We start from the raw sequence: 22,754 nt of genomic DNA on the forward strand, positions 1-22,754 counted from the left end.
GAACAATCAAAATTTTATTGATACGAATTTGAACCCAAACTTTAGAACTTGGTACACTTTTACATCTCAGTACTTTTTGTGCCAGCATAATTTCAACATAGGAGAACTTGGCTCTTTTTTTAACAGTAATGTTTTTGTTGTGATTCTACCTACAATAAATAATACAAACATTCTTATTGCAAACAAATTTTTTATTGTGAAAAAATACTAACTTATTCTATTATTTTTTTTTACCGATTACAGCTTAAGAGTATGTTTTTTTTGTAACAAAATGAAAACATTTTTGTTTTTTTTTTTTGAACTGCAAACGAAAAGAAAAATCATAACCTAATAATTATTTTTAAATTCTCAGGTAAGATATATCAGACTTTAAAATACATTTTCTTTTTTTTCATAAGAACATTAAATTTATCAGTTCCCCGTCATTGATATGAGACTAACACGTCGAGGTGATTCTGAACCTCCTTTAACTGGTTTTGGAATGAAAAATCCTAAAAATCCAGCTAAGATTAACGAGATTCCGGTTGCTAAAAATGCACTTTCACAATGGTGACTGATGAGTAAGCCCACAATGTTAGCACCCACCACACTGCCCAAACGACCCATCATCAGGGATATGCAGACTGCCATTGCTCTATGGAAATAAATTTAAAATTAATAAATATTGAAAAGTTATATTGAAATGAAAAAATTTTTTTTACCTCAGCCTTGTTGGATACAAATCTACGGTTGCAGCACTGAGGACATTAATTCCTAAGCCACACAGGAGCAAGATAAGGTACAGGTAAATGGCAACCATTGGTAGGTTGACATAAATGGTGAGGATTCCACAAATACCACAAACTCCAAGTGTTACAACTGTTCAATAAAATTAGTGTTATAAAACTAATATTTCAAATATAGGTAAATATAGTATTAAAATCAATCAATAAAAAAAAGACTATAAGGATAAAGAATAAAAAAAAAGGCTATACAACAATTTTGGGTTAAAGGGTGTTTTTTTCGCGAAAAAAGGGCGGTGGTGAAGACAACAAACAGTGACAAATATTTTTAATTAAATTTTTGATGAAGATCAATATAATGACGCTAAGAAAATTTTTTGCCGATTTAAGCGTAAGGTGCTTTTTTTTAATACAACCGACAAAACATAATCAGAACACATGTGAAAAACATGATATAGCGATAGAATTCGGAATAAGTTTTTTAAAAGAAGCTGACAAAGGCATCAAAAACATTTTTGGTCAAATGGTGTTCTTTTAGGGGTTGAGTTAAAGGTTTCATAACAGCTGACATAAATTTTGTTGATTTTAAAAATCGGTGTTTTCACCAATAAAATAACACAATCTAAAAAAATAATATCTCGAGTGAAAGCGTGTTTTTTAAAGAAGATATGAATTGAGAAATAGCACAAACAAAAACTATGACAAAAAATGGTACCCCATTGAAAATTGGTAAAAAGCAGTCTCTACAAACATTTTTGATGAAAGGGTGTTTTTTTTAGAAATAAGAAAAATACGCAATAAGTCCGTTTAAATCAATGGTATAGATGATACCGTTTTGAACTTTATTAAAAAATCTTGTATTTGCTATAGGAATTACGGATGAAATAAGTCCTTGCATTTTTTTCATGTAAAAGGTTTTTTTTTTTTAAGTGTAGAGAAAATGTGAGGGTATTGAAAAAAAAATAAGTAATAATAATGAAACTACTCACTTTGGAGGTACGAAGCAAGAAACTAAAGTGTCTATAAGAATATCATAGTTTTTTGACTGGAAAAAAATAGATGAGCCACCCTAATGAAACTCAGTAATATAAGAATAACTTTACATTTCTGACAGAAATGTACTTCATAGGAGAGGGAAAAAATTCTGTAATTAGTCCCAAAAAGCCAATGGTTCGTGTACCTACAGGCAGGGGCGTACGTTGAGTTGTCGGGGCCCCAGGGCAAGCCTACTTTTTTGGGGCCCCTTTGATATAATTTTTTTTATGTAATTTTTCTTTCAAAAAAGCAATTTATTTTTTTGGAACCCCTAAGGTAATACTTTTTTTTTAGATGAAATATTATGTGGCTGGCTACCACACTGAGAAATATAATTTGTCTCTCTTGTGTCCGAAGTGATTCATGTCAAGTATCTTATCTTTTTGCTTCTATACTTTTACAACCAGTTGCAGTTGCCTTCTCTACATTGTCTCCTTACGGGGCCCTGGCGTGTTGGGGGCCCCGGTACACCGCCCCACTTGCCCCAATGGTGTGTACGCCCCTGCCTACAGGTTCTACACTTGAGTTTAAACGTTGAATACATCATCGAAGCGAATGAAACGAACCTTTGGGTGAATAGGTGTTGTTTTTTTTTTTTTTGAGTGAGGGGAACGTAAGTGCTGTTACAATAGAAATCAAGTATATTTATGGATGCCATACAATTATTTTGTTTAAAATTGTGTTTGTGCGAGCGAAAGAAATGTAGAGATCCTTAATTTCAAACAAAAACAAGACGTTTTTTCTGAGCGTAATACCCGACGGAAAAGCTCAACAATGTGTTTGTTTTTACGTGTTTTATGAATATTATACTCACACAAAATCCAAACCTTCCCCACATTCTTTATAATAGCTCCAATAACAGCAAATCCCAGAGCATAAAACAATTCCAACGTTAACGAATGTTGATACGTTGAGATTTCTAATTTTTCATTACAAACTTCTTCAACCTGATGATTTTCCTGTTCGAATAGTATTGCCTGTTTATTATAAACAACATCACAGATGTAAGTCGTATTGTTAGGGTTCTCCTTGATGAACTCTCCAACACTGTTTAGAATATGTGGAAACCACATATACATTCCATTCGATGTTACAAAAATCCAAAATTGAATTGAACAAATTAAAACAGTTGTTCGCATGTATTCCCGATTGAATAGTGGTTGAGTTTGTGCCCACATTGATTTGAACAATGCTACGCAGGGACTAGTTCCGGGTAGAACAATTTTGGGTTTCATTGATGAATCTATATCTTCCAAAACTCGGGAATACTGTACAAAAATAAGGATTTTTTTTTATTATTTATTGTGTTTTAAAAAGAAAAAGAAAATTTCTTACAGGAAACTCATCCTTTGGTCTTCCAGTATTCCACTTATACATTGACTTGAGAATATCCAAAGCTGTCTCATCCTTTCCCTGAGATAGCAAAAATTTCGGACTCTCTGGTATTTTGAAGAGGCAAAGTCCACATATAAAACCTGGAATCCCACAAACCACCATAAAGAGTCTCCATGGTTTATAGGTTATAGCAAGAAATGGAATATCCAGCCGCCATTCTTGATTGATAACAAGCCATGCTAATGCTGGCATTATCATTGCACCCACTCCAAAGATGAATGCCGCACCCATAATGGCTCTAGATCGTGTCTTTTCCGTATGAAATTCTCCAAGATAAGCATAGACTGTAGCAGAACCACCAGATATACTAAAAAGGACGAAATAGTTCAATTTAATAATTTTATTTTTCTAGGTTTTTTTTATTAAATTTACCAAAATCCATTTAGATATCTCAAAATAACTAGTGCCCAAAAATTATTTGTAAAACTTGATAGCACTGTAAATCCAAATCCTATAAGCAAAGTTGGTCGTATAATTTGTCTTCGACCTGTTGTATCGGCTAGAAATCCCCACAAATGTGAAGTTGTGATTATCCCCACGAATCCAATGGCACTCAAGACTCCACGTTCTTTGATGGTTAGGTGAAGATCACATTGTGAAACAGGTAATACGAAACTTATCCCCAGTGTTTCAAGTAAAACATTCGAAAGAATTAAGCCGGATATCAGGATAACGAAATAGTTGAATTTGCCGAATTCTTAAAAAAGTTAAAGAAAATTAGTAATCAAAAAGAAAACGAAAATCTTTAATATATGTAAATGTATCTTTATCTTACACTAAAGTTATCTTTATTTATAGTTCATTATTACACAATGTAGGAAACCCTTTACAAGATAAAATTCTAGTTAGGTATTTATCATTAGAATAAAAAAAGGGCTTAACCAAAGTTTACAATACGTCTAGCAGGTATATTTTTTTTGTCAAGGCCTTGTCTAGTATGAACGATAAGCTTGTAAGGTGCCCAAAAGCAGTAAATTATGTGTCACGAGTTCTTGTTCTTTATATTAAAAAATAAACATTTGTCTTATCTTCTATGAAGAATAAAAGTTTAATGAGAATGGTTACAAACATTTTATTTGAAGTCAAACGTTTTGTATTCACATTGCTACAAAATTGAAATTTCTTAAGTTTATTTTTGTGTTGGAATACAAAAGAAAAGAATGTCATTTTTGCATTATTTTATATTTTATTTATTCACATTATTGAGGACGTTCATTTTAAAAGATTAAAGTTAAAAATTTGTGTGTAGAAAATAAAATTTTTGGACTTATATATTTTCAAAACTTGACAAAGTAATCTTAGTTTTGGATATGGCTATAGTAAAAACAATTTTTTTCAATGCTTTTCCACTTTTTTGTAGGTATGTATTCAGATCTGATCTGATATAGATGAACTTCGACCTAATAGCTTTTGAACTTATGAGTTTGGCGAAAAATTATTTGAAATCTTTTTGAAGAGCGTACATTTTCTATTGGAAAATGTTTAAGTATTTTCTATATGAAATTTTATTGGCGAAAACAAAAGAAGAAGAAAAAACAACAACTCAATTATGCCCATGTAATTTGGATGGAAAATCGAAAATTCTAAATCTCCACCTCAAAAAAATTTGTTTTGTGGTTTTATTTAGCATATGCATAGCAGAGCTGTTTTCATTGACAGGCATTTTAGGAAGGACCTCTCTGTTGACAGTTCTTTAAATTTTTGATACTTTAGAAGGTCCACATCACGGGTACCCAGGATTATAGCTTCAATTTGGGGTCAGTCCCGCTTTTCCATAGCTTGTGGTTTCAAAAAGTATTAAATAGTTTTTGTTTTGTGTCAGTCACATAAGCCACTTCGTTGCTCCAATCAAGCCAGGCTCGTAGTTTCAATGCTTTGAACTTACAATTTGGGGACTTATCTTTTCCCACTTAGCCCTGATTTTTCAATCATCAGTTAGACTATCAGAAGAATAAATGTCAAAATAAAAAAAATTTATTCCTAGGAATAATCCTTAACTGGGGTTTATCTGGCTATTGAAATATTGGCTCTTAGGGAACTAATTTCATTCTTGTTTGGGTATTTATTTAAGGTTTGGTTTATGAATTTCATATAGAAAGAAGTATCACAACAAAAACATTACTGTTAAAAAAAGAGCCAAGTTCTCCTATGTTGAAATTATGCTGGCACAAAAAGTATTGAGATGTAAAAGTGTACCAAGTTCTAAAGTTTGGGTTGAAATTCGTATCAATAAAATTTTGATTGTTCTCTTGACAATTTTTCTTCTACATAATTACCGATTTTTAAAGTTATTTAAAAAATTGCCAAGTAAGCAATCAAAATTTTATTGATACGAATTTGAACCCAAACTTTAGAACTTGGTACACTTTTACATCTCAATACTTTTTGTGCTAGCATAATTTCAACATAGGAGAACTTGGCTCTTTTTTTAACAGTAATGTTTTTATTGTGATTTCACTACTTTTTGCAAGGTATGGCTGTAGAATTAAAAATCTCTATATTTGATGAAAATTCAGTGAAAATGGGCGGTTGCCACACCCCCTGGCTAAAATTCTCAAATTTTAAATTTTTTCCTTTGTATAAACTACCAGCTGTACCATTCTACCAAATTTGAAGATTCTACGATAATCAGAAGTGCTCTATAATATTTGGTGAAATTCAGCGGAAATGGGCGGATGCCACGCCCCCTGAATTGAAAATCTCAAATTTTCGATTTTTTCCTTTGTATACACCACAAGTCCTATCACCGTGTAAAATTTCAAGTTTTTACGATATCGGAAAGTTCTCCATAATTTTCATGATCTGTCAGTGAGTCAGTTACAGTTTTTGCGATTTTTGAAGCCCTATATCTCAGAAACTACTCATCGTAGGAGGCTGAAATTTTGTGAGGTGTTTGGTTTTGACCACCTCAACAAATATAGCAAGTTTGAAATTTCTAGCATCTTTGGTGTGGAAGTTAGAGGGGGGTCGAAAATGGCCTGAGTTGTTTCCTGTAAATAAGGGTGTAGTGCCAAAGTTGCTAGAGAACTTGGCTGGGCACTACCGTGCCCCTTGATTACTTGAAAGGGTGAAATACATATTTCATTTTGTATCTAGGTGGTTAGTTAATTAAGAAATTATTTTATAAGGTTGGAATAGAAACATAAATCTTCTATTTCCATAATTTAAACTTTCTATACGAATTTGGCATGAACTGTAAGATGAAAGAGAATTCAAAAAAGGACACGAGTTACAGTCAAATGCTGTTGAACCCAGAGGCGGCGGAAGGGGTGTGCGGAGTGTGCCCCCGCACACGGCCCCGCTCTTAGAGGGGCCCCGCGGTCGCTAAATGAAAATGTCTCAGAAATAATAAAATCCGAAAAACCATGTCTCTTCTCTTTATTCAAAACAATCAAATAATTGAAATTGGCTTGTTTCCACTCGATTTCCATAATTCCATCGAGATGAGTCGAAGCATACATTGGCCACTTTTTGCAAAAGTAGGAAAGAAAAAATAAATTAAACAATTTAAGATTATTGTTTGTTTTTTTTTTTTCTCAACTGAAGCAGATAATTAGTTTGCCCAGCAACTTGGATTATATAAAATTTTGCTTTTAAAATTCCCAATTAAATTTAAAATACAAAATCTCAGTGATAAAAACTGTTTTTTTTTTTTTCTTTTTTCTATTTTTCAATTTTGTATAGGTATTTAAAATTGTATGAAATAAGTTTTTGTAAAGGTTAAGAATGGGTAAACTTTACTTCCCTTAAAAAAATTCTTTGCTCGCTTACGCTCCCAATTTATATAAACTGATTTTTTACACTTTCTAGAAATTTGAACACTTTGTTACTTAGGACTTAAGAACATTTCTGTTTTCCGCCGCCAATTTAATGATTAAAAAGGACCATTTTCTTCAGTGGAATTTTCGATTTTTCGCTGTTCGAAATTCCATATTCGAACACATTTTGCGGATTCATTGATGTTTCAAAATACGGACGGATTTACAATCCACCAAACTTTAAAAACCCGTTTTAAATCAAAAATTTTGCTCAAACAAACATGCGAATAATTTATCAGTTATTTCGTAAAAAAAAAAATTAAATGATTGATAAGTATCTAGGAGAGAAAATCAAACATCAACAAAAACAATTCCAATTTTTTATATATCTTCCTGTATTTAGCATTGGGAGCTCCTTGGTTTTTTCCGGTCTCTTCTTCTTCAACTCAAAAGCAAAATTGAATCACCAATTAAAAGAAGCAATAAGTCCTCAATATTCCTAAAATTACATTTTGATGTAAATCTTGTCTCTATACAAAAGAAATAAAAAAAAAACGATTTTCTAATAGAAATCTATGGAGTTTGGTATTAACAGCATAAGTTCATTTTTTTCGAAAATCTATTTTCGTTTGGTCTTAACTGCATAACTCTAAGTAAACTAGTTCCAAAGATATTCAATGGCCCTAACCACACTTGAATCCTTTTTTCTAAAATTATATTTGATCATAATGGCATAACTCCAACTTGTGCTGTTTTGACCAATCAAAAATGTTTATACTTTTAAATAAGTGTTTGGTCAAAACAGCACAACTAAGTTCCTTCGTTCGAAAAATTAAAATTCTTTAAAAAAAATATAGGACACAACTCGAAATAATCTTATTCTTGAACGAAAAATAGTTTGGTCAAAACAACATATCTTACTAAAAAACGAAAGTTAGAAATGCTCTATAATATTTGATGAAAATTCACCGGAAATAGGCAGTTGCCACGCCCCCTGGCTGAAATTCTCAAATTTTAACTTTTTTAATTTGAATAAACAACGAGCTCTAACATTCTACCAAATTTCAAGGTTCTACGATAATCAGAAGTGCTCTATAATATTTTATGAAAATTGATCTATGAACATTTATCTATCGACATTTATCTATCGACATTTATCTATCCACATATATCTATCCAAATTTATCTATCCACATTTATCTATCGACATTTATCTATCGACATTTATCTATCGACATTTATCTATCGACATTTATCTATCGACATTTATCTATCCAAATTTCTCTATCCACATTTATCTATCCACATTTATCTATCCACGTATATCTATCCACATTTATCTATCGACATTTATCTATCGACATTTATCAATCGACATTTATCTATCCACATTTATCTATCCACATTTATCTATCGACATTTATCAATCCACATTTATCTATCCACATTTATCTATCCACATTTATCTATCGACATTTATCTGTCGACATTTATCTATCCACATTTATCTATCCGCATTTATCTATCCACGTATATCTATCCACATTTATCTATCGACATTTATCTATCGACATTTATCTATCTACATTTATCTATCCACATTTATCTATCCACGTATATCTATCCACATTTATCTATCGACATTTATCTATCGACATTTATCTATCTACATTTATCTATCCACATTTATCTATCCACATTTATCCATCGACATTTATCAATCCACATTTATCTATCCACATTTATCTATCCACATTTATCTATCGACATTTATCTGTCGACATTTATCTATCCACATTTATCTATCCACATTTATCTATCCACATTTATCTATCCACATTTATCTATCCACGTATATCTATCCACATTTATCTATCGACATTTATCTGTCGACATTTATCTATCGACATTTATCAATCCACATTTATCTATCCACATTTATCTGTCGACATTTATCAATCGACATTTATCTATCCACATTTATCTATCCACATTTATTTATCCACATTTATCTATCCACATTTATCTATCGACATTTATCTGTCGACATTTATCTATCGACATTTATCAATCCACATTTATCTATCCACATTTATCTATCGACATTTATCTGTCGACATTTATCTATCCACATTTATCTATCGACATTTATCTGTCGACATTTATCTATCGACATTTATCAATCCACATTTATCTACCGACATTTATCTATCCACATTTATCTATCGACATTTATCTATCCACATTTATCTATCCACATTTATCTATCCACATTTATCTATCGACATTTATCTATCGACATTTATCAATCGACATTTATCTATCCACATTTATCTATCGACATTTATCTATCGACATTTATCTATCGACATTTATCAATCGACATTTATCTATCCACATTTATCAATCCACATTTATCTATCGACATTTATCTATCCACATTTATCTATCCACATTTATCTATCCACATTTATCCATCGACATTTATCGATCCACATTTATCTATCCACATTTATCTATCGACATTTATCTGTCCACATTTATACATCCACATTTATCAATCCACATTTATCTACCCACATTTATGTATCGACATTATTTATCAATCGACAGTTATCTGTCGACATTTATCTATCCACATTTATCTATCGACATTTATCTATCGACATTTATCAATCGACATTTATCTATCCACATTTATCTATCCACATTTATCTATCCACATTTATCTATCGACATTTATCTATCGACATTTATCTATCCACATTTATCTATCCACATTTATCTATCGACATTTATCTATCGACATTTATCTGTCGACATTTATCTATCCACATTTATCTATCCACATTTATCTATCCACATTTATCTATCGACATTTATCTGTCCACATTTATATATCCACATTTATCAATCCACATTTATCTATCCACATTTATGTATCGACATTATTTATCAATCGACAGTTATCTGTCGACATTTATCTATCCACATTTATCTATCGACATTTATCTATCGACATTTATCAATCGACATTTATCTATCCACATTTATCTATCCACATTTATCTATCCACATTTATCTATCGACATTTATCTATCGACATTTATCTATCGACATTTATCTATCCAAATTTATCTATCCACATTTATCTATCCACATTTATCTATCCACATTTATCTATCGACATTTATCTGTCGACATTTATCAATCGACATTTATCTATCCACATATATCTATCCACGTTTATCTATCCACATTTATCTATCCACATTTATCTATCCACATTTATCTGTCGACATTTATCTATCCACATTTATCTATCGACATTTATCAATCCACATTTATCTACCGACATTTATCTATCCACATTTATCTATCGACATTTATCTATCCACATTTATCTATCCACATTTATCTATCCACATTTATCTATCGACATTTATCTATCGACATTTATCAATCGACATTTATCTATCCACATTTATCTATCGACATTAATCTGTCGACATTTATCTATCGACATTTATCTATCGACATTTATCTATCGACATTTATCTATCCACATTTATCTATCCACATTTATCTATCCACGTATATCTATCCACATTTATCTATCGACATTTATCCGTCGACATTTATCTATCGACATTTATCAATCCACATTTATCTATCCACATTTATCTGTCGACATTTATCAATCGACATTTATCTATCCACATTTATCTATCCACATTTATTTATCCACATTTATCTATCCACATTTATCTATCGACATTTATCTGTCGACATTTATCTATCGACATTTATCAATCCAAATTTATCTATCCACATTTATCTATCCACATTTATCTATCGACATTTATCTGTCGACATTTATCTATCCACATTTATCTATCCACATTTATCTATCGACATTTATCTATCGACATTTATCTATACACATTTATCTATCCACATATATCTATCCACATTTATCTATCCACATTTATCTATCGACATTTATCTGTCGACATTTATCTATCGACATTTATCAATCCACATTTATCTACCGACATTTATCTATCCACATTTATCTATCGACATTAGGGTGGGTCAAAAAAATCGAAAGTCTTTTTTTTGAATTGGTACTCCGAAAAATCGATTGCTAGACCCCTCTAGAATATACACACCAAATATGAGCTCTTTATATTAATGGGAAGGTCCTCCGCTTTGCAATTTTCCATTTCTACATCAAGCTTCTACTAAAAAAAAATAATTTTTTTATTAATTGACTTTTTAGCAAATTTCTTTTCATATTCTTGTAGGAAATTGAACGCTCTACAAAAAAGGCCTTGCACACTTTTTTCGTTTATCTAACCGTTGAATAGATATTTGAGGTCCAAAAATGAAGAAAATCTTTAAAAATTCGTTTTTTGTTCTTAATTTTGTAACAAATTGAAAAATTATAATGATCAAACGCGCAAGACATATTCTTGTTGGAAATGAATTGCTCCACAAAAAAGGTCTTATTAACTTTTTTCATTAATCTAACCATTCTAAAGATATTCGAGGTCAAAGTTAAAAAAAAAATATAAAAACATTTTATATTTTTAAAAAATTTCTAATTCACTGAAACTTCATTATTTTCAAATTAGCAAGATATATTCTTGTAGGGGCTTAAACGTTCTACAAAAAATTCCTTGGAATGAAATTGATTGCTTTAACCGTTTAGAAGATATTCGTATCCAAGTCGCAATGCATACGGGTCATAAGAAAACTATTGAAATCAGTGAGCATTGGTTTGGATACGAATATCTTCTAAACGGTTAAAGCAATCAATTTCATTCCAAGGAATTTTTTGTAGAACGTTTAAGCCCCTACAAGAATATATCTTGCTAATTTAAAAATAATGAAGTTTCAGTGAATTAGAAATTTTTTAAAAATATAAAATGTTTTTATATTTTTTTTAACTTTGACCTCGAATATCTTTAGAATGGTTAGATAAATGAAAAAAGTTAATAAGACCTTTTTTGTGGAGCAATCAATTTCCAACAAGAATATGTCTTGCGCGTTTGATCATTATAATTTTTCAATTTGTTACAAAATTAAGAACAAAAAACGAATTTTTAAAGATTTTCTCGATTTTTGGACCTCAAATATCTATTCAACGGTTAGATAAACGAAAAAAGTGTATAAGGCCTTTTTTGTAGAGCGTTCAATTTTCTACAAGAATATGAAAAGAAATTTGCTAAAAAGTAAATTAATAAAAAAATTTTTTTTTTTTTAGTAGAAGCTTGATGTAAAAATGGAAAATTGCAAAGCGGAGGACCTTCCCATTAATATAAAGAGCTCATATTTGGTGTGTATATTCTAGAGGGGTCTAGCAACCGATTTTTCGGAGTACAAAATCAAAAAAAAAATTTTCGATTTTTTTGACCCACCCTAATCGACATTTATCTATCCACATTTATCTATCCACATTTATCTATCCACATTTATCTATCGACATTTATCTATCGACATTTATCAATCGACATTTATCTATCCACATTTATCTATCGACATTAATCTGTCGACATTTATCTATCGACATTTATCTATCGACATTTATCTATCGACATTTATCTATCCACATTTATCTATCCACATTTATCTATCCACGTATATCTATCCACATTTATCTATCGACATTTATCTGTCGACATTTATCTATCGACATTTATCAATCCACATTTATCTATCCACATTTATCTGTCGACATTTATCAATCGACATTTATCTATCCACATTTATCTATCCACATTTATTTATCCACATTTATCTATCCACATTTATCTATCGACATTTATCTATCGACATTCTACCAAATTTAAAGGTTCTACGATAATCAGAAGTGCTCTATAATATTTTATGAAAATTCAGCGGAAATGGGCGGATGCCACGCCCCCTGAATTGAAAATCTCAAGTTTTCGATTTTTTCCTTTGTATACCGCACAAGTCCTATCACCGTGTAAAATTTCAAGTTTCTACGATATCGGGAAGTTCTCCATAATTTTGATGATCTGTCAGTGAGTCAGTGAATCAGTGAGTCAGTGAGTCAGTTACGGTTTTTGCGATTTTTAAAGCCCTATATCTCAGAAACTACTCATCGTTGGAGGCTGAAATTTTGCGAGGTGTTTGGTTTTGACCAGCTCAACAAATGTAGTTTGAAATTTCTAGCATCTTTGGTGTGGAAATTACAGAGGGGTCTAAAATGGCCTGAGTTGTTTCCTTTAAATAAGGGTGTAGTGCCAAAGTTGCTAGAGAACTTGGCTGGGCACTGCCGTGCCCCTTGATAATTTAAAAAATAATTGCATCCCAATATACTTGCATTAAATAAAATTGTATTTGGGGGCATTTCTCAAAATTTAAAATGCATTTATCTCAAAACGACGATTTTGGACTTATGTTGTTATTACCAAACTCCATAGAAATCATATACATAATAAAAGTGATTTAAAAAAAAACAATAGTTTAAAGAAAGAAACAAATCCCGGCCTTATTTCCTTCTTCCTACTGATAAATTTTAATTTTTTTATTTTAATATAGCAATGGCACTCAGCTATATTAGATACAGGTTGTTTGTAAAGTGTAAATTTTCAAATTTTAAGACTAACGTGAGACTAGCCTAACCGCATTCTTAGAACCATCAAATTGCTGAAATTCATTCTAGATGCTGTTTTTTTGTTTGATTTGAAGAACGAATTATTTTTTTTTTGATATGTACGTTTTAGAATATTTAACAAAAAATCTTATTTATATAAAAAGTTTTAAAAATTAAAGCAATCTGAAACTTAAGAAAAAGTTCGTGAGATCGGGTCGTGCCTTTTGTTTTTCATCTACAGCCCTGTTCCATTGGAAGTGGTAGTCTTCTAATAGTAGATGTTTTGGTTAATCTAGTACTATCATATACTGTCTTGGAAATCGCTAGTAAACTACTAGTAGTACTTTGCCACCTCCCAAAGGAACAGGTCTTACATTGAAATGAAACGTTTTGTCTTAAGTTTGTTATTAGAATTTTGAACTTGATACTTGATACTTTTTTTCAAAATAATAGTCCAAATTCATTTTCTCAGGGGCCCCGAAAATTTACTCTAGCACACGCCTCATTTTGGTCTAGCGCCGCCTCTGGTTGAACCGATTGGCTCCGCAAAATAAGGCCCCAGGAAATAAGGCCCCAATAAAAATGAAATAAGGCCCCAAAAAAATACACACAAAACAACAACAACGAAATTTCTCAAATTTTGGGGTGTTATTTCATTTTTTGGGGCCTTGTTTCATTTTGTTTTTTGGGCATAATTTCATTACAAAATAAGGCCCCCATGAAATTAGACCCAAACACTTATTTTGGGGCTTACTTTCATTTTATTTTAAAAACAATTTGGGGCTTTATTTCATATTTCATAATTTACATTAAAATGCTATACTAAATTATCTTTAAAAAAACTGTTGTTAAATTCGGCTTATCAAGAACCCAGAATTGGCAAAGTACCGCATATTGTGGACTCTCCCTGTTGGTTTTTTACATTGAAAGGCATTCGTTTGCAGCACGATCTTTACAATGAAAAGCAATATTAAATAACAGAATAGCTGAAAAAATCGCGCGATTTTTTCAGCTATTCTGTTACTCCCTGATGGTTTGCAGTACGATGTTTACATTGGATGTAAATGTAAACATCGTGCTGCACTGCAAACTAATGCATTTCAATGTAAAAAACCATCAGGGATCATTGAAAAAAGCATTAGTAAGTAACAGAATAAACGAAAAAAAAAAACACAACAACAGTTTGAAACATCCTTGAGGAACAATTTTTAAAGTTCCGTCAATAAAGATGGTTCGGTTGGTTTTGGTAATTTCATTACCAAAAATAAATTAATTATGAAAAAGAAAAATTGGGGTCTTATTTCATTTTTCTAAAAAAGTTCAAAACAAGTTGGGGCTTTATTTCATTTATTTTTGGGGGATTTTTTCATTTCGATGGGACCTTGTTTCATTGGGGCATATTTTCATTATGAAAAAATACCCCAATTTGGGGCCTTATTTCCTGGGGCCTAATTTCGCGGAGCCGAACCGATTTTCTTCAAACTTGTTAGTTATGACCAGGTCAATTTTGAACCGTTACTAACCTGATTTGTCAATCATCAGTTGGACTATCAAACGAAAATAGAAAAAAATAGATATTCCTGTTTTTTTTTTTTAGTACTAAACGGTCTTCCTGCTGCACAATAGGTATATTTAGAAATTGCTTTCAACCTTTTTTAATATTTTTTTTTGAAAAAATGTACTTTTGTGTATTAAAAGACGTAAAAGTTATAGGTAGATACTGGGTCTCAAGTACATACTTGCTTTTTTAGTTCAAATTCAAAGTAGCTATATAATAGATAACCTTATTTTAAATATAAGCTTTAGAATTTCCAAATCTTCAATACATATAATACTTTTTCCTGTTTCTTATATTGAATTCATGTGGGTCAGCCAGATGCTAACGTCATTTTAAATTTTTCATTCAAATTACCCAAAACAATTCTTATCACGAATAAAATAAAACATTTAAGTTTGATTTCAACTTTTCCTAATCGTTAGAAAAAAGAATTCCTAATCAATTTTTGTGGCTAACGAAAAAGCCACGAAGTCACGATCAACATTTTTTTTTAATAATATCAAACAATCTATCCAACAAGTCTCTAACAACATCCATCGACTTAAAGTCTTCCTCAAATCAACACTTGAAAAAAAAATTTAATAAATGATGTCACAACTATTCAATTTAATGTCTTATTACTTCAATGAAATGGTATTAATTTTAAATTTGATCGTTAGATGTTGGGACCTGCCTCTGCCTAACAAAGTCGAGACAGACGCCAAGCAATCTATTAATAAACTTAATTGAAATAGCGACGCTATTAAATTTAACATCGTTTGACTTACTTGTTGCTTGCAGAGCATTCTCGAAGTATTCCGAACCCTTTGCCGGTTGGGGTTGCCCAGCGATGACATCAGTTCCCAATGTTATTGTGCTACTTGCAATTCCAGTCTCAACTGTAGCAACTGTGGCATTTTTGTCTAAAAAGAAAGTAAGAATGTGGAGGGGATGAGAATTGTATTGTTTCAAAGATTTTTGTTCCAGTATAAAAGATCAATAAACAAATAATTAAGACCAATATAAAATACAGGGTGTCCCAAAAGTAATGGATCAAACGAAATATGCTGATTGGGGAACTTAAGGGCTCTCAGAATTTGGTAACTTGTTCATCCCAAATCCTTACGGTTTTCGATTTAATGCAATTCTTGTGAAATTTCGAAAAATCACTACTTGGCAACAGTATTTTGCTTCCTGCGCCCATTATTGATTTTTGTTTTTTTAAATTCTTTTACGAAAACATTGCCAAATAATAAGGAACAATTAATTAATCAAAATATTTTTTATTCCATACGCCATTTCGCTGCAAATAAACTAACAGTTTCAAGTTTTATAAAAAATCTATTTCTAACTTTTATTTGAGAGCAACACCGCAAAAAAAATTTGTACCGTGTGAGAATGGTTTATTATTTTAAAAAGTTGCCCTGTTATTGTGGTTTTCAAAAAAGTATAAAAGTTTCCAAAGTTGCAGTTAGATCGCAAAATATTACAATTTTAATTCAACAAAACAGGGTTTTTCAGAACAAAAAACAACCAAAAATAAATACATTTTCTCGAACTGTTATTTGTTTATTTTTCTTTGAACAAAAGTCTCTATTTTTGTTCGTATTTCTGCTCTGAAAAACCCTGTTTTGTTGAATTAAAATTGTAATATTTTGCGATCTAACTGCAACTTTGGAAACTTTTATACTTTTTTGAAAACCACAATAACAGGGCAACTTTTTAAAATAATAAACCATTCTCACACCGTACAAATTTTTTTTGTGGTGTTGCTCTCAAATAAAAGTTAGAAATAGATTTTTTATAAAACTTGAAACTGTTAGTTAATTTGCAGCGAAATGGCGTATGGAATACAAAATATTTTGATTAATTAATTGTTTCTAATTATATGGCAATGTTTTCGTAAAAGAATTTTAAAAAACAAAAATCAATAATGGGCGCAGGAAGCAAAGTACTGTTGCCAAGTAGGGATTTTTCGAAATTTCACAAGAATTGCATTAAATCGAAAACCGTAAGGATTTGGGATGAACAAGTTACCAAATTCTGAGAGCCCTTAAGTTCCCCAATCAGCATATTTCGTTTGATCCATTACTTTTGGGACACCCTGTATAAAACAAAAAATTCATTTGTATGTAAACAAGAAATTTATCATAAAGCTATGACGTGACAAATCGATTGACCCATGTTTTATTGAAAAAAAAACAACCTTTATTCCAGTGCACACTGGAAGAAGAGATCTCTCATGGTCAAGTCAAGAATCAACCTACCAACACATCAATGAATTATATCAATTAATTGAGTGCGAAATTTGCTATAGATCTTGATAATGTGATTCTTAGAGGGGGATGGTCTCTGTTCGATCATCTAATTTAAATTGGAGATATAGGCACATGCCAAGAAATTGAATAAATTACTTTGGACTATACATATAAATGTGTTTATGTACGCCATAATGAGCAAGAGAATTTATGGACTGATTTTACAGGGTCAAATCTAATAGGTTTTTGCAAAAAAATATTCACTGGAAATTTATTGATTTCTAATTAGGTAGGTCATTGCCAACGGCTGATATAAACCATCTGAAGTTAAGTTATGTTATGTGTGTTCTTAAATAATTTTAGATAAGTGTACAAACAACAAATTCATTCATTGAATTAAGCTAATGCCTTTCTCTTGATAGATAAAAAAATGTACACTAGGGTGTATACGCACTTTTTTATTTTTGTTAAATGTATATGTTTTATATACTCTTGCTAATTTAATGAGCACTGGCGACTAACTTTAATGAAATATTAATATTTTTTTTTTAATAATGTTTTGGCAATAACAGACTGCATGTACCCTATAATAAACAACTGAGCCAAAAACAATCTAGCGAAACATACTTTAAGGAGCTCAATTACCATAGTTCATAGTATATTTACGGGAAATCATGATTTTTTCCAGTTTAATACTTCATATAATTCAAATTACTGACGGGATCAATTTGAAAGTGGTTTTTGCCGTCAGTTTTAAAAAAATGTAATGACAAACTATGAAAATAATTGGCTGGTATGGAATTATGTTAATTCAACCAAAACCAATATTAAATGATCAGATGATTTTAATTAAAGTTTTTTTTTTTTTTTGTATTTAAATATTTTGTTTGGAACAATTACCTATCTACCATAAAAACGAAAATTTTTAAATAATATACACTAACGCAGATTCTTACAAAATACAAATATGACTAATTTCATTTCGCTATCGTTAATTTCTACAATTCCTTTTGTCCGTTTTTGTGCTTTTGACATGAATAATCTCTTTCAGTCTGTTGAGGAAATTTGCACCTGCAGGGCCAAAATATCCCCGTTTTACGGTATTCGAAAAATAGCGTTGCCGTTTCTTGAGAAAATTTAACCAAAGTTCAAAAAACATAAATGATAATTTAAATGGTTTTTGTTTTTGTTTTTGTTTTTCATTTTTTTTTATTTATAACAGCTTATTAAACTTATAGTAACCTTATTTTAAACATATTACAAAAAAAAAAAAAAAAAAATACAGACGAATTGAATACCTCCTCCTCTTAGGAAGTCGGTAAAAAGTCAAGGAGGCAAATCCTTTTTTTTTTAAGTGATCATTTGATGCTTTGGCTTTTGATGTAATAACATCAAAATTTAGAACAAATTAAATTTTAGTAAAGGAAGGAACAGTTTTTCAATTTCGTGAAAATTTTTTTAAAATTTGCAATGAACGTAGTTAATAATTAATATTTTTCACTTATTTATGTGCTTCTACTAAAAGGAGTTATCTTCCAGCCAGTTGGTTCTTAAACGATTTTAAATGTTTAATGATATGTAAAGCAAATAATTTCTAACTAACACCAAGGACAACTTAAAGGTGCTTCCATTAAGTCTTATGGTTGTTAGGCTATGATTATAGCTATTTCGCTGGAACCAATCTGATATTCGGACTTCAATCAAGTTTTAAGATGATAAAACTTAAACCAAGTTAAAAAAGATGCTGAAATTTTTAGCTCGTTAGTTAATACAAACTTTGGAACTTGAGATTAATTAAGAGATGGGCTTTGTTTTTTTTTTTTTTTTCAAAAAAGGAACCTATGTATTCAGCATGGAGTATTGTAATTTAAACGAGATTATCTCGATAAGAAATCAAAATTAAAAAAATAGATAATGAAAACAAATGGAATCTGTACTAAACCAAGTGGATCTGTGCAAGGTTTTTTAGCCAAGAAGACCCCTGGCTTAAAATTAATCGACAAATCTTAAAATTTCATATTTTTCTCTGTGTCTGATTTTGTTATTTTTACCTTGATCCACGTCTTTTAGGTTTTTGGACACATTTTCAAGAACTTTTGAGTTTTTTCTTAGAAGATTCGTTATATTTTTCATCTTTGAGAGTTTATGATTTATATCAACAGAAATTGTAACGAATGATAAATACAACAGAAATGAATGGTTCTAATACAAAAAGTTACATCAGATGCAAACAAACCGACTCATATTCATTTAGATTTTGTTGACAAAAATATTAAGCACGTGTTGAGACGAAATGCGCTAATTATAAAATAATTAATTATCACATTTATCAGTTACAACATTTCAAATAGGAAAATATTGTAGGTGATACTTTAGTTAGTTCTGAAACAATTTATTTATAGTAGACCGTGTTATTCATCTATGGAATTCAAAGGAGCCATTTATTGCGTATTTGATTTTCTTTTAAGAATTGGTATTGGTAATAATACATAATTCTTTGAAGCAATATATATGAAAACTCGAAAAATTAGCATTTATTGTGAAAATATTTAAATGTTTATTTAAACATTGCAAATTAGATTATAGCAAAGTTAAATCACATTGCTAAAGAAATAATGTATTAATAAAAAGTGTCCACCAATTTATATACCCAAATAAATCAATTCTGGCGAGAGTAAGATACTACTCCGCTGCTTAAAATCGGGCAGAAAACTCAATAAATTGTTTTCATTTCAATTGATTTCCAAGTATTATATACACATGCAAATGCAAGGAAAAGGTAATTTTGAGAACCTTTTAAAAAAAATCCGAAATAGTATTACATACATATATTCCGAATTTATGTACACGCTGTTCTTTATTTATCAATCAAATTCTTACAAATTACAAAATTAATTGAAATTTTATTAAAACATGAATTTTAGGTTTAAAACGAAAATGTTGCAGCTTGCAGGGTGGTTGCTTTTTCTTTAAATATGTAGGTGGCAAATTGCAACTTGAAACATTTAAAGGATTAGACAAAACATAAACACTTATATATCACAATTCACAACATTTTGAAATTTCTTAGGTCAGAAACCCTTTCTTTTGCACCCAAAAAATAAAACAAACGATACAAAAGTTTTGAAGTTTGGGGATACTCGAAAAATTAATAGGGCCTTGCATTTTTTTTTCAAAAATTTTAATTAAAAAACTCAACCAATGCAAAAATTGAGTTTTGAAAGAAAACATTTTAAATTACAAAACATACGGATGGTACAGGCTCGACACTATAAATTTTTCAAAAAAAGAGGAAACTCAAAAAATTTTCACTTTACAATAATATTCGTTTTGTTTTATTTTGCACTTTAAATGAGTTTGATAATACTCAAAAACATTGTTTTTTAGCATTCAAGGATATCTTCTTTTACAAAAAAATACCAAAGTATCTTTTTTACATATTTTTTTTTAAATTTTCTTTTGAAAATATTTTTTATTAAACTGATTTCATTTTTCATTTTTTTAGTCGGCTTTGAAAAACTCTCTTTTCTTCATTAAATTTGTATTTAAGAACATTTGAAGTCCTTAATTTTAAACACACCTTCTTTTTCACCAGTTTTCTCGCGATATTCACACATTTTTTTTTTTTTTTTTTTTTAAATTTGTTTTATAATTAACACCAATTAAAGTTTTTTTTTTTATTGAAACAAATCAAACCAAGTGATTAAATGAAATAAAAAAAAATATTAAACAAATTTACATTTCAAAACCAAAAAAATTGAGGCAGCCTTTTTATCTTTCAAATAAGTAAAACTACCAGCTCCGGAATCTGCCTTGAAACTGATCACAATTTGTCACAGTGTCAATGTTTTTATACTCCAATAAGTGGAAGTATCAACACAAGCTCACACCATCATATTTATCAATATAATAGGGGATGAAAAGACAACAGGTGGCTTGCTGGTGGCTGAGGAGATCTGTTCCTCAAACGAGAATCATAGATATTCCTTGCATATTAGGTGAAAACTAATTGTTAGTATTATTGGAAGTTTAGGTACCCCCTCTCTAGCTCAAGCCCATGACCTCGTGTCGTGCGTCGTCGTCGGAAATCGGTTCAAAATTATTAACTAAAACTAGATACAATCCAATGCAAATGAACTATAACAATCAACCCCTTCGTCGAACAAAGATAGAAAAGATACCTATGTGCATAGCCATAAAAAGAAAACATTCTAACTGTCAGAGTAAACAGAAATTCAGTTCATTCTAATACGTGTTCAAACAATCATTTTATATCAAAATATAACAAAAACAAAAAAAGTGGGAGTGGTGTCAATATTTACTAAGCGAAAACCATCTCTATACTTATCCAACAAGCAAAAGCGAATTCAAATTTGACTTAATCCCCGCGTTTATGCAATAAACTCAAAACAGAAAAAAAAAGTCAAGACAAGAAATTTACTTTATTTTACTTTACTTTACACCCCCAAGCCCCAACTTCCTATGTGCAAGATGCTAACGAACACCACACCACTAAGAACCATAGAACCCAAAACCAACTGTAGGTTATGAAATATTTTTCATATGATAATTCAGCAGTTAGCGGGGTAGATTGTTATTTCAGTGTATTGGATTGATATCATTTAAATAATAATGTACCTATACTCTTTGGTATAAGTGCAAAAAAAAAAAAAAAAACAAAAACAAAAAATTCTATGAGACTGTTTAATTATCTTGCCTGGTTGCTGGCGATTTTGTGGTGACTTTCTTCTTTGTTACTAGGAGCGTCTTGTCATTTGAGGAGACATCTGGGCTTTACTCTGAATTGTATTTAATTGAAATTTGTATATTGCTCTGGGGGTTGCAATATAGGATTGCTCAGTATTTAAAACGATTTGTTTATTTTATTGTTGTCTTAATTGTATGCAAATACTGTGAGAGATTGGAGATAGGTTTGGATTTTAAGCAAACAAGTCCTATTTGAGGAATCTAGATGTAGTCTTGTTGTGTTTAATATGTTTTTTTTTTAGCTTTGAAAGATATCAAACTGAGTTTAAGAATGGTCACTCTCTTCTTGTTGCTTCGGAAATTTCAAAGAAATCAGTGCATAGCATAATTTCAATATTTTTTTAAAGAATGTTAATGCGCCCCTGTATCTCAAGGTTTCTCAACTGGTGAGTAAGTCTTAGATGTCCATAATTCTGTTTGAAGACCCGCGAATTATACCTTTTTCATTTCATTCTTTTTTTTTATTATTATGTTATGGTCATTTGATTGTTCTATCCATTTACTCACGCTATTAATAAAAAAGCCACTTCAGTTTTGTGATTTTTTGCATTCAATTCTTCCAGATAGTTCTGAAAGTGTTTAACTAGTCTGTGATCTGATGACACAGATAATACTATACTGTAAACCAAAGCAATTATTGGTATACGTTCGAAAGGA

At 30.5% G+C, this 22,754-nt stretch overlaps 1 protein-coding gene across 1 annotated transcript; it reads right to left on the reverse strand.

Moving 5' to 3' along the window:
* Positions 1–379: 379 nt before the first annotated feature.
* Positions 380–21,359, reverse strand: LOC129910567 (synaptic vesicle glycoprotein 2A-like). Its single transcript, XM_055987993.1, has 7 exons — positions 20,911–21,359; positions 15,861–15,995; positions 3,525–3,849; positions 3,093–3,459; positions 2,572–3,025; positions 702–858; positions 380–634 (listed from the first exon to the last, which is right to left on the reverse strand). The coding sequence occupies exons 1-7, from the start codon at positions 20,945–20,947 to the stop codon at positions 412–414; spliced, it is 1,698 nt and encodes a 565-aa protein (XP_055843968.1). The 5' UTR covers positions 20,948–21,359; the 3' UTR covers positions 380–411.
* Positions 21,360–22,754: the final 1,395 nt, after the last annotated feature.

This window comes from Episyrphus balteatus, chromosome 2, assembly GCF_945859705.1.
Source record: "Episyrphus balteatus chromosome 2, idEpiBalt1.1, whole genome shotgun sequence".
NCBI lineage: Eukaryota > Metazoa > Arthropoda > Insecta > Diptera > Syrphidae > Episyrphus > Episyrphus balteatus.

Bases quoted from the DNA above. Each gene is read 5' to 3' on its own strand.
- LOC129910567 (XM_055987993.1), bottom strand. From the start codon at position 20,947: ATGTGTGAATATCGCGAGAAAACTGGTGAAAAAGAAG. The intron at 3,026-3,092 runs GTAAGAAATTTT...ATTTTTGTACAG, and splicing joins GACCAAAGGATGAGTTTCCT to TATTCCCGAGTTTTGGAAGA. The intron at 859-2,571 runs GTGAGTATAATA...TTTATTGAACAG, and splicing joins GGGGAAGGTTTGGATTTTGT to TTGTAACACTTGGAGTTTGT.